The sequence below is a fragment of the Equus asinus genome, chromosome 29 (genome assembly GCF_041296235.1).
Source record: "Equus asinus isolate D_3611 breed Donkey chromosome 29, EquAss-T2T_v2, whole genome shotgun sequence".
Taxonomy (NCBI): Eukaryota; Metazoa; Chordata; class Mammalia; order Perissodactyla; family Equidae; genus Equus; species Equus asinus.
In genome coordinates, this window is record NC_091818.1 from 30,391,052 (window position 1) to 30,404,566 (window position 13,515).

Genomic DNA, 13,515 nt, shown 5'->3' on the forward strand with positions numbered 1-13,515 from the left:
TTATAAAACCATCCTACCATACAACCTAGCAAATGCGCTCCTCGGTATTTACTCAAAGGAGTAGAAAACATGTCTACACAAAAACCTGCACAGGGATGTTTGTAGCAGCTTTATCCATAATTGCCAAAACTTGGAAGCAACCAAGATGTCCTTCCGTAGGTGAATGGATAAATTGTGATACATCAGGACAATGAAACATGATTTAGGGCTAAAATGAAATGTGCTAGCAAGCCATGAAAAGACAGATAAACTATAAATGCATATTCTTAAGTGAAAGAAGCCAAGCTGAAAAGGCTACATAATGCATGTGTCTAACTATATGACATTCTATAAAAGGCACAACTATGGAGAGAGTAAAAGAATCAGTGATTGCCAGGGGTCGAGGGGAGGGCGAGATAAACAGGCGGAGCACAGAGAATGTATAGGGCAGTGAAACTATGGTGTATACTACAGTAGTAGGTAGGTGTCATTATATATTTGTCAAAACCCTTAGAACATATAACACCAAGAATGAACACTAACGCAAGCTATGAACTTTGGGTGATGATGGTGAGTGTATGTAGGTTCACGACTGTAACAAGTATACCACTTTGGTGCAGGATGTTGATAGTGGGGGAGGTTGTGCATATGCGGGGGGGGGGGGCAGGAAATATACGTGAAATTTCTGTACGTGCTGCTTAACTTTTCTGTGAATCTAAAACTGTTCTAAAAAATAAAGCCCACTTTTAAAAATTAATAAATAAAGGAATTAAGCAACTGCATGAATGCTGATACCTGCTGTGCAGAAACGAGCACAGAGGCCTGACTGCTATCCTTTAAAAGGCCTACTTATAAGCATTGCCTGGTGTGTGGAAACTTGATTTCGGGAGGGTTCCCACCATTCTCACAACTGAGAAGACTGGCTCACTATCCCTAAACTGGCTGTACAAACTATATGGTTTATGCTGAATACCTGCTTTCCCTTTTGGGAGGCTGGAGTGTGGGTAGGGTGACAGGCAGAGTCTGCCCACATGACCAGCTCCCGACAACAACCCCGGGCACTGAGTCTCCAATAAACATCCCTGGTTGCAAGATTTCACACATGTCATCACAACTCCTTGCTGGGGGGATTAAGTGCGTCCTGTGTGGCTTCATTAGGAGAGGACCCTGGGAAGCTTGTGCCTGGTTTTCCCGGACTTCACCCCATGCGCCTTGTCACTTTGCTGATTGCCTTTTGGGTCCTTTCACTGTAACAAATCATAGCTTTAAGTAAGAGTATCTGTTGAATCCTGTGAGTCCTGGTGAATCCTAGAACTGGGGGGTGGTCTTGGGGTCTCCACCAAATACCTGCCCTCCCAGAAATTATCCTATTCTACCCTCTCCCCTCAGTCATATCTTCACCCTCAGAGAGATTAGAAGACTATTCCCTGGGGACTCCAGGTCAGCCCAAGAGGAAAGACCTAAAGACACTCAAGACAGTGATACAGAGGGGTGGAGAGAGGTTCCACAGTAAACGGTACACCAGATCGACCCATAGTGAAGTTCAAAGTCAGTAAGGACAACCACATGACCAAAGGTTCCCAGATGCTTTCTATTTCTCTAGTGTTAATCATGGGCAGACAACCCAGGACCATCAGCTATCGGAGAAAATCTTCTAACAATGGAAGATGAAGGAAAAGACAAACAAAACAAACAAATACAGGAGAAAAAAAAAAAAAACAGAAGAAAGCAACTTAGAAGAAACAAGAGTCTACATAGGAAGAAAAGAACTTCAAAAAGAAATCATTATTATCTTCTGAAACAAAAGCTATATAAAAGTGGAAGGTAACCCGCCTTGACCAAAGCACTAACTCAGGGAACAGGTCTGTTGAAGGACAGCACCACCAAGATCCTCACTAATATTGCCATGGTTTGAAGCTGGGAGGCCTGATCCATACCACGATTCTGACCTGTAATGGTGGGTCTTGGTGATGTGACAGTGAAATTCCTGTTCCTGTCTTCCCCTCAAGGCCCTGCTGCCTGGTTCAACAGACAACACTCATTTCCCCATTCTGACCTACTACTGAGAGCTGGAGGTGGGTCATAGTCAGTTTAACAGCAAAAGATAGAAAGCAGCCAATTCTGTCCAAATTCTTGGTAGGCTTACAATACCTGATCTATATCATGGCCTTCAGGGACACGCCAACACCTACCAATTAGTCACTGCCACCTGAGAACTAGAATAAGTATCTAATACGGTATAGGCAGTGGTAGGTAGGGTACGCAGACCTGGTCACCCTACCATCTTCTAAAATGAAAGATAACAAAAGCAGCTTACTCACACAAACAAACTCCTTGTCTAAGAATTAATACAAATGTCCAAAACATCTTAGATCTTCATAAAGTGATGTAACTGCAGGAAATTACAAAATTTAGGCAGATAGTCAACAAATATTCAACAAAAAATATTCAACAAAAAAATATTCAACAACATATATTCAAAAAAATGGAATAAGTTTCTAGTCTGTGCCAGGCCTTATCTGAAGTAGCTTAGACTCAAAAAGGAAATGAAACCAGCAGATAGAACTTAAATATGAGATTTAAAAAAACGTCACAGAAAAAATGAAAAGCCTGAAGCAAGCTGAAAAAAAGGTAAAGACCTGGAGGGAGACTAAAGGAGTATTAGGAAAGCCTGAGAAACTAAGACAGAAGAGACAGAGAGACAGAAGAGACTACAGATTCCGCTATGTTAAGTTTTAAGAGTCATTATTTCTACTGAGTCAACTTTTGCTGACTCTTATTAGGAATATCAAAATGTTTTCTTTTTTAATCTCGTTTTATAGAGATAAAATTGGGATGTAGCATTGTATAAGCTTAAGGAGTAGAGCATAATGATTTGACTTACATATACTGTGTGCATTAATAATAAACTCTTGTTTCTGTTAAGTGAATAAAAAGTAAGGTTATGAGAACAGAAGAAAAGTATAACGTAGTATAATATATAAAAGTATAATGAAGAATCTAGGCTGGCTGAAATAGAGACTACTTTGTGAAAGGTTGGAACTACTCCTAAGACCTAAAATACAAAATGAGGCGCTTATATTAGTTCAAGAAACATCAGAGAGCCAAGAAAGTTCTGAGCAAGAAAATAATCTGGTCAGAGCTTGATTTTTAGAAAAAAGGAATCTACTGCCAATATGTAAAAATGGTACGCAAGAAAATATAATGAGAAACAAACACTACTCTGGCAACTAAATGGGTTACTTAGCAAATGTTGAAACACTTTAATTTGTTCTGGCTGGGGGGTATGCCACGAGGATAACCGAGTCAAATCTACCTGTCACTGTTCAAGTTCCACAATATATTGTAAATCCCTTGAAAATAATAACAGTTTCTACTTTGGTAATTCTTTCAATATTCACGCTCTCAGCCTAAGTGCTCAATAAATACTAAACCTAGTCGCACAACCATATGAACCCATAAAAGTCAGAGAAACACACAGAGCTTTAATAACATCCACTTCAATGGTTTGCAGATTTTACTTTTCAATACAGAAACTCTCCACAATGTAATTCTGCTGTTTACCACCCAGAGTTAGCGCAGACTTCACAGGTTGAGAACACAGAACTCCACAAGTCTCCCCTCACTTCAGACACAAGAAACAAGCTCTGGGGTTCGTAGGCAACATGCACTTCTGACCAAACGGCTACAAATTCACGGTTCCCACTACCCCTTCAGTTCAATAATCCACTATAACAGCTCTGGAAACTCAGAACTCAGGAAAACACTTATAATTACAGTGGGGTTTTTTTGTTTTTGTTTTTTTGAGGAAGATTAGCCCCAAGATAACATCTGCTGCCAATCCTCATTTTGCTGAGGAAGACTGGCCCTGAGCTAACACCCATGCCCATCTTCCTCTACTTTATATGAGGGACGCCTACCACAGCATGGCTTGCCAAGTGGTGCCATGTCTGCACCCAGAATCCGAACCAGCAAACTCCAGACTGCTGAAGCGGAATGTGTGCACTTAACCGTCACGCCACTGGGCCGGCCCTATAATTACAGTTTTATCATCAAAGACACAAATCTGAACTAGCCAATGAAGACATGTGCAGCAGGGCTAGGTCTGGGAGGATCCCAAATGCAAAGCTTCTGTGCCCTCAGGACACATCACCCTCCTGGCACATCACTGTGCATCCCCAACCAGTAAGCTCAACCGAGCTTCCCCGACCAAAGTTTTTATTGAGGTTTCATTATGAAAGTATGATGGAATGAATGAATGGCCACCTCCTGGAACTCAATCTCTGGCCTCCTCCCCATCCCTGGAGATCTGGCTGGTATCATGTGACTCAAAGCCCCAACCATCTAATCACAAGGTTAGTCTTTCTGGAGCCCCCGGGTTGAGTCATCTTATTAGCATAAACTAAGGTACTGTCCCAGGAGCCTACCATGAGTAAGAAAGATGCTCCTATCACTTAGGAAATTCCAAGGATTTAGAGGCTCCCTCCCAGGAAACAAGGTAAAGACCAGTCAAATTCTTTACTATTCAACACTCCCTTTTATAAGAAAATCTTAGCTTAAAAGAAACCCAACATGTAAAGGAAATCCAAGTAGAACAGCTCTAATTGAAGAGTCCCAGAGCCCTGCCCCATAGACCCCCTAACCCCTCTGAAGCCAAGTCATCCTGAACCAGGTCCTCCGGTCTAACATTTAGTTCATCTTAGAAAAGCAAGGCAAGTCATCACTTTGATCTGGTAGTACATTTAAATAATTAATTAATCATCTTTACTGACTGGTAGCCAAGCAGACTTTTTAAAAACATAGTGCTTTTTCTTTTTAAAGGAACACACTTTTATCTTAAAACTTATCACCTTATTTAAAAGTATAACAGCTAAGCTTATTAAAACATTAAAAAGTTAATAGTTCACTAGAAATGACAGCTTATGTCCGATCATATGTAAACTGCTTATTATCATAACTAAGCATGATCTTACAGTTCCTGAATGAAGGCATACTCAGGTGGTCTGGCATAGCCATCAGCAGATATCATGCTAAACACTCATGAATTACCTTCTTTACTTTCCTATGCACAAACAGGATCAGTATCTGGCTCAAACCTATACATACACATGGGAAATGCAACCCATTTCAGAACTCTAAAATTGTTCACATTATTTATCGATGCTGCCTCCAGATCCACAAGAGCAGTAGCACAATTCTTCTCAGTTATAAAACAGATATTTTTTTAAATCAGAAGAATATAAACTACTACTAGTGGTTCAATGTGGTTTTGTGAAGAGCAAATAAAATCAAAACTTTATTTTCTAAGACAAAAATAGAGTGTGTGAGAAACTGAAGGGACAAGCAAAAATAATACAGATTTGCTTCTAAAGAATTCAAAGCTTCATAATGATCTCATTTTATCCTCAGATTATCCTTACCCTAATACTTAAAAGGAGGAGATTGAGATATTTGCCTAGCAGTACCCAGAAAATCACACACAGAGCCTCATTTGAATTTCAATAGTCCTCTCAAAGGACTGGAGAACTTTTTTCTGTTAAGTGGCTACTTTTGATTTTCTCAAGATTTATGACTGTCAAAGATTTGGGGAGGTGAGAAGCGCTGACAGGATGACTGCCCACCAGTTTCAGGCTATAGGAAAAAGATTGTCATTCAGTCAGCTTGGAGATGCAGCAGTTCATCAAAAATGGCCAACGGAGAAAGTAAATCTTAAAGAAATTACCTTCTTTTCAAGATTACGGGAATCAGTTTTTTCAAAAATGTTTCACCTCATGTCTCTGTTGCTCCTGACCACTGGAAATTGCATCTACAGAGAAAAGCAACCTGAAGCTCTACTAACCCAGGAAGAGAAGCAGGCGGCAAAGGAAGGCATGGAAGCTCTCAGAGAAGAGAACAAAATATAAACGGAAACCTAAAAGCATTAGAAAGAACAGCTTCCAGGAGAAGTAAAAGAGAAACCGAAGAAACAGAAAGTACAATTTCGGAAACCAGGGGACATCAGACCTGTAAGAACTGCACTCTGAACTGTCTGTCACATCTCTCCTGAGTATGTTTTTACAGTGACTGATTCCACCCCTTAGAATCTGAGGAGACTCCAAAAGGTCCACATCTGTTTCTAACTTTACTGTAAGAGGAGCTACAATGCAGACATTGCTTCCTGTATGGTAGGTATGTACTAAGTGCTTTACATGCACCATCTCCTAAAAACGACCCTAACGAAGACTAAAGAAGAGAAGGATATGTCAGGCCAGAGGATGCGCACCTGAAAAAGCAGTATAGAAGCAACAAGGAAATGTGCCTTGAGGAAAATGGTGGAAGGTGGGGCTGAAGAGGTAAAAAGGTGCCGAATGCTAAAAGGTCTTACATGCCATGCTGAAAAGTTCAAATTCCTGTAAAAGCTCTAGATTCGCTGCAATATTTTAATCAGAGGAGCCATATGATTGCCTTTACATTTTAGAAATATCATTAACAGCCACCTGGAAAACGACCGGGGTCAGACTGCAGGCAGGGATAACAGAGGCTGCCATACTAATAATCTAAGAGAGCAGTGACCTAAACCTGCCCTAGCAGTGGCCATGAGAACAGAAAGGATGGGAGGCATGAATGGAGGGACAGATGAACGGATTTAAGAGCTATTAGGAAGACAAAGCATATACACTAAAGCAACACCAGAACCCTCAAGGGCATGTTCAGAGCGCCTGGCACACAGGAGACAGTATATATGTGTTGTCTGGAATGTAGAAAATTACAACTACAGAAGTCAAGAATGACTCCCAGGTTCTTGATATATGTGACTAAGTCAGCTGAGGCACCAGTCATCAGAATAGAGGAAAAGCATACTTGAGAAGAAAAGTATGAATACGATTTCGAACATGCTGAATTTGAAGCATATTCAACCCCAGTAAAGAGTCAGAAAGTCCCGTGTGTCTATAAGTATTCCTCATAGCAACTCCATGAGGTAGATACTTCTAGTCCTATTTACAAAGGTGGAAAGGGAACTCAGAGGGGTTCTGTACTTGCCTGTGTCCGTATTTTGCCTATTTACTAACAGTAAATGCTGCAGCTGCCATTTAAACCCAAAGCCCAAAGTCCTTCCATCACACCATACTGCAGGAGAATATGACCTAACACTTAGAAGGTTTATGATACTGACTGGACTAGCTAATAGAAGAAAAACATGTCCAAGCCTGTAGGATATGAACTGGCCTGGCCCAAAGCAGTCTGACTAGGAAGGCAAATGTACTATTGTAAAGACAAAGACATGATGACTTAGCACAGGCAGGATAATGACTCAAAGACGCCTCTCGGGTTTCAAATCAAGATAACTAGAACATTACAAAATTACCATCTAATGAAGGAAGAATCAGACTCAAAAGGTAAATTCAGTTTTCTGATAGACTGATTTTTAGGTGACAAGGGAACACCAAGCAGAAATACAAGACTGGAGATCTAGAAAAATATCTATAATTCATTGTTTGATAAATACTTATTAAGTGCTCCACTGTACCAGGCACTGCCCCCAAGGTACCAGGGATAGAAATGAAAAGTTCTCATCCTTGTGGAGTTTATTTTCCACACAGGAGACAATCAATCAGGTAGTTGAGTACTATAAAAAAAAAAATAAAATGGAACAAAGAAACAGAGTGAGGGGATAAAGATGGCTATTTTTTACAGAACGTAGGGAAAGCCTCTCTTAGAAACTCATGTGACCAGTCTTGAAGGATGTGATGGGCATCAAGACCTTCAAACACCTGAGGGAGGAAGATCCCAGGCAAAGAAAACAGCACAATGTAGATCTGGAGGCAGGAACGAGCCGGAGCGTTCAGACCCAAGAGGCTCAGCATGAGAGAGTGTGTGGAGATCCCAACTATATCAGAGACATAGGAAGGGGCCAGGGGCCGGCTGTGGGTCACAATAAGGAATCTGCATTTCCTGGGAGCAGGACAGGAAACTACTGGAGGGTTCTGAGCAGGTAAGTGCCAGTATCTAAGATTTTTAAAAGATCACTGACCTTTGTAGATGAGAACTGATTGTAAGGGGCAACAGTGGTAGCAAAGAAGCCTACTAGAAGGCTCTTGCCACAGTCTATGAAAGAGATAACAATGACTGGAGTAAGATAGCAGTGGTAAGGTAAGGACAAGTGTGAGATTCTGGTTATATTTTTAAATTAGGGCCAAAAGATCTTGCTGACAGAATGGGTTTGGAATGTGATGGAAAAAAAAGAATCAATGATGACTCCTAGACACGAAAGTTGAGTGACAGGAAATATTAATGGTGCAACCTACTGAAATAGGCCAGCATGAAGAAATGAGCAGGTCTGGGGAAAGAAACTAAGAACTATTACTATCTCTATATCCCATATTAAAGATAAGGAAACTGAGGCACAGAGTAAGCAACTAGCCCAAAGTCACACTGCTGGTAGGCAGCATACCCGAGAATTAAATTCAGGCAGTGCAGCTCCAGAGTCTGAATCTTTAACACTAAACTAAATTGCCTCCTAAGACTCCAAGGGAAAAACTTGTCAAAGAAGTTCTAGAACTGAGGCTGGGGCTCAAGTCAACACTTGGAAGTCACAAAAAGGAGAAGCCAAAAAGACTAAAAAAGAGCCAAGGAGAAAATTAGAAAAAGTCTGGTGTCCTGGAAACCAAATGAATAAAGTACATCAAAGAGGAATGCTAAGAGATCAACAAAGAAATGGGCTCAGAACTGACCGTTGGATTTGGCAAGATGGAAGTCACTAGGGACTTTGAAAGAAAAGCTTGATGGAATGAGTTATCTTTAGAATTTAAGAGTTGAGCTTAGCAAGAAGTGTAACATCCAAAATGAAATTCATTTATTCAAGAAATGTTTACTGAATGTTTATTAGTGCCAGATGCTGGTCTACACAGTGGGGATATAGTAATGAACAAAACAAATAAAAATCCCTGTCCTCACGGAGCTCACATTCTCATAACATGTGTAGATGTTTCTTCAAGGGAAAAGCTATCACCAGTATTTTGCCTCTTTATGTGGAATGTTATAATACATAAACCAGTTAGTAGATTTCTGATTCACTGTTTCAGTTTACGAATAAAGCTGAAGACTCTTTTTTTTTTTTTTTTTTTTTGCTGAGGAAGATTCGCCCTGAGCTAACATTCATCACCAATCTTCTTTTTGCTTGAGGAAGATTCACCCTGAGCTAACATCTGTAGCAAATCTTCCTCTATTCTGTATGTGGGCCGCCACCACAGCATGGCCACTGATGAGAGGTGTATGTCCGTGGCCTGGAACCAAACCGAGGCTACCAAAGTGGAGTGCACGGAAATTAACCACTAGGCCACTGGAGCTGGCCCTGAAGACAATTTTGAGAAGCACTAATGTTAAGTGATAACTATATCAAGTGAGTTAGTGGGAGTACTTTAACAACACTGACATACTCATTGACAGACAAGGTGAAAAGGAATATTGTTAAATGTATTCTATGTACCATATTTTACACGCCATCCTAGTAAAAAGTTAGACATGGGAGTCTACTGGATTCTGTCCAAGGATTATTTACCGGGAGTCTGATGGGCCTTCTTAGATACACTTTCATGATATTTTGATACATGGATCATGAGGAGAGAATTGATCCAAATACCAAAATCTGACTAAATTTAAATAGTAAGCTTTTCTGGAGCAAAACAACATCCCTACACTCAAGAAGCTTAGTGTCTAGCAAGCTCAACTGACACATTCTCAATTCAACACACATTTATTAAGCACCTACTATTCAGCAACCAATAAAATAATTAAGGACCATAATGCAGGATATAACTATCTTTAAAGCTAAATAATTGATAAAGACAAAAAATGTTGCAGGAGTTTTGAAAAGGGTGGAGATTACGGTAAGCTAGGGCACTGGTTCTCAACCAGGAGCTCTTTTGTGCCCCCAGGGGACATTTAGCAATGTCTGGAAACTTTTTAAATCATGACTGGGGGTTGGGAGGGGATGCCACTGGCATCTAATGGGTAGAGGTCCCAGATGCTGCTCAACACCCTACATTGCACAAGATAGGCCCCCACAATAAAGACATTGATCTGGTCCAAACTGCCAATAGCGTAGCTACTGAGAAACCCTAGACTAGAGTAATCAGGAAATGATTCAGGTATAACGAGTTGGGATTCTGAGTTGGCCTTTAATCATGAGGACATGTAGAAAGATAGAAGACATAAGAGAAGCAAAAGTATAAAGGTAAAAAGGAGCCTGTTTGAACCAGGTGGTATAGTACTGGGAAAGGGTTTGACATTAAGATATTTATCTGAATCCAACGAAAATGGGCGGTCAAAAAGTCAGCAGGATAGAAAGGTGATTGGGTAGTTGGAAGCTAGATTATTATGACCACAAAAACTAGATAAAGTTGCTGGAAACCAAAGAAGCACATTTAAATTGTTTTAAGAATTTGCCCTAGAAATTAATGTAATAAATTGTAAAACTGCCTGAGAGCAGCAATGATGTCTTATTCATCACTCTATCTCTTAATTCTCTGAGCAGTGTCCTGTAAATAGTGTGTGCTAAGTGCTTATGAAATTAAATGCAATTTTCCAATTAATTATTTACTGAGTATTATTGGTGATCGCTAAAGTTCCATCCACTGCTAAGATTCAGGATATTCACTTAAACCGGAACCCAAAAAAAGCTATCATTTAGTATGTGCCTATTATATAAAGGCACTGTAATAGGCTCTCTCCACATATTATTTGACTGAATCACAGATTGTGCTTTTCCCCCTCTCTAAAGATGAGGGCACTGGGACTCAGCTTAGGAACTTGCCCATGATTTCACTCTGAGTGAGGCAGTGGCAGAGGTAGGAATGAACCCTTTTCTACTATTAACCCAAACCTCCAAGCCTCAGTGACATGCTATAAGGAAGAGTCAAAAAGCCAAATTCAACACCCACCTTGCACAATTAAAATACACAAAGACATATAAAACAACTCCACTAAGCTGTCCTTAGATTTCTCTACTATAGTAATCAGACACGGTATTTAGCTTGCTTTCATTCCACACTTGTGTGCCAAGGTAGTTCCTAAGTGCATTCAAATCATCCCCAAATTCTCTCCCTGGAAACACAAACTCCTGTCATCATTACCCTCACACCAGAAAGAAAGAAACAAAAAGCTAACCTGCTGAATTGGTATGATCAGTACCTAAAACCAATGATTCAGAAAACCAAAAAAATAGCATTTCAGATCCAAAACAAATTAGCATTTGCAAATTCAAAGTCCTCATCCACACTTCTTAAAATACAAAGACCTAGCCTAAGGAAGGCGGCCCAATGGCTCACGGCCTCGATTCGGCTTCGGCTGTTGCCAAATATTCCATTTTCATCTCTCCCAACATTTTTGAGTCAACCCTTAACCAACCAGAAGCTCTCTTCTCCCGTTACAGTTACAAAAACGATTTCAAAATCCTTTAAGCAATTTAACCTGCAACATCCTCTTAGTTCTAGACACTTAACATTTATCCAGGGAAACACTTTATTACAGGGCTCATAATCCTACGCTAACCGAGATACTCCCCAGCCGTCAGCGCTGTTCTTTACAGAAGCCGTGTCCCAGCACCAGATGCCACACCGGCTGTCCCTCCGAGGCCCTCTACATCAACGCTTTAAGCAGTTCTTCCAAAACCCACAGCCCTTGCTTAAGGCCCATTTCGCAGGCCCTCTGAGTCCCATTCCTTTCAAAGAGGATGCGCTAAGTCCCCAACCTCCACCAAACTCTTAAGGAAGCAGACTCCGGAATGGGGAAGAGCTTGACGCCGGCCAGGGGTCCAGAACGTTCGCAGAAAGAGGGCAGAATGGACTTGCGGTCCCAGGGCGAGGGGACAGGGAGCGGCAAGGCACTTACCCACATCCTGATCGAAGGGATTGGTGGTGAAGAGAGGCATCTCCACTGCGTGCCCAGGTGTCCGCAGGGACTCCCCCTCGACACCACGGGAGTCAGGGTGCGACCCAGGAAGGAAGACTCCTTGGGCAAAAACAGCAACCGAGACCGACCCTACAAGAGCCGCGACAGCTGCTCCTCTCCCGGACCCCCAGCAACCGCGGCAGCGGCGGCGGCGGCGGCGGCGGCGGCAACAGCGAAGGAGCCGAAAAGCCCCCGAGTGGAGCCTGTCGGGAATCTAGGCGACCTCGGCGCTGCCTGCCCAGAACCGGCCCAGAACCTTCACCGCCAAAACAGGCACCACGAAAGCGCCCCCCCTGCCTGGCTCGTCTTTTGATTAGTCATACAGGAAAGTGGGAGGAATGGCTGCGTTTCCTGCTTTTGCCTTGGCCAGGAATCTCCGGAGGACGGGGTCCTCCAGGCGCACCGAAGCCGACTAGCGATCCCAGGAGTGAATCAGAGAGACAGGAGAAAGAAAGAGGGTCGCGTTTGGGTTCAGCGAAAGCCCCCTCTTCACCTCCCACCGTCAGTTGTCATAACTTTGTAGTCCCTCTGGAAAAGGATGGAAATTCCTTCATTTGGGGTCATCTATGTAAAAAGGCTGTGAGCTCAGTTCGCTGTCGGAGGTGATGAGAAACTTGCTGGGATAAAGTCATGTGAGCTGGCCGTCTTGGCCGGATCCCTGCGGAGGGGAGTGTCTGCGCGCGGCTCCCTCGCAGTGGCGGAGGTAACGCTGGCACCTGCCCGAGGCCCCGAGCGCCCAGCTTCAGAATCCCTGTCGAAAGCACTTTTGGCTGGGCGGGGGTTAGCACTGACTAACTGTGCAGTCCCGACGCCGTTGTGCTGGGCAAGTAAGTTTCACAGCCCAAGAATGTCTACGACAGCCCCCGAAACCGAGCGAAAAAAGAAAGCTGAAAAGTGGAGTGATCCCTACCAACTTAAAATGATTATTTAGTAATTTTATAAGTTCATTTAGCAAATAAAAAATATTCTCTATGTCATGTAGAAATTTTAAGGAGCATCTACTAGAGATTTTGCGTCCCCCTTGGAACAAACTTAGGGAGAGTATCTTGCACCTAAGTTGAAATTACGTAAATTACAACCAAATTAGAGCGCTTCCGAATGTAGCATGTAAACAAATATTTACCACATGTCCACAGCAGGATTAATATCGTGGTGTAGAAAGGGTGCTGACGAAAATCCACTAAGAATCAAGTCCCATTTGTAAAAGCGAAAAATGCAATTTAATGTAGCATTTAGATACATTTTTGTCATTCAAAGATAAGAATCAGGGACGTAGGGCACTGTAAACTTACGTTGTTGAATGAAGCATAAATTAATATAGTCTTCCTAAAGCAAAATTTGAAAGTATGCAACAAAAGCTTTTAAAAATGTGAACACTTTTGGACCCAGCAATTCTACTTTTTGGTGTTTATCCTAAAGACATTCTTTAAGAAAATTAACAAAGAGATTCATGGCAACATTGTTTATCATATCAGAGCATTGTTAACCACTAAAATGTCCAACATTAAGAGACTGGACAAGTTTCTTCATCTCTTGGTGCCGCAGTTTTCCCATCTGTAAAAAAAGGAATAATAATAGGGTTGTAAGGATCAAGTGGATTAATATAAG

The 13,515-nt window shown here is 41.8% G+C and overlaps 1 protein-coding gene across 2 annotated transcripts in view; it reads right to left on the bottom strand.

The window, feature by feature from the left end:
• STAM (signal transducing adaptor molecule) overlaps nt 1-12,167 on the bottom strand; it is a 74,728-nt gene extending 62,561 nt beyond the window's left edge. Inside the window, exon 1 of one of the 2 annotated variants that reach the window (XM_014846034.3) lies at nt 11,848-12,167. In XM_014846034.3, the coding sequence (XP_014701520.1) occupies nt 11,848-11,887 (40 nt within the window). In that variant the 5' untranslated portion in view covers nt 11,888-12,167. The remainder of the gene's footprint in view (nt 1-11,847) is intronic. The other variant, XM_014846035.3, reaches the window with a different exon arrangement.
• Between the last annotated feature and the right edge of the window lie 1,348 nt (nt 12,168-13,515).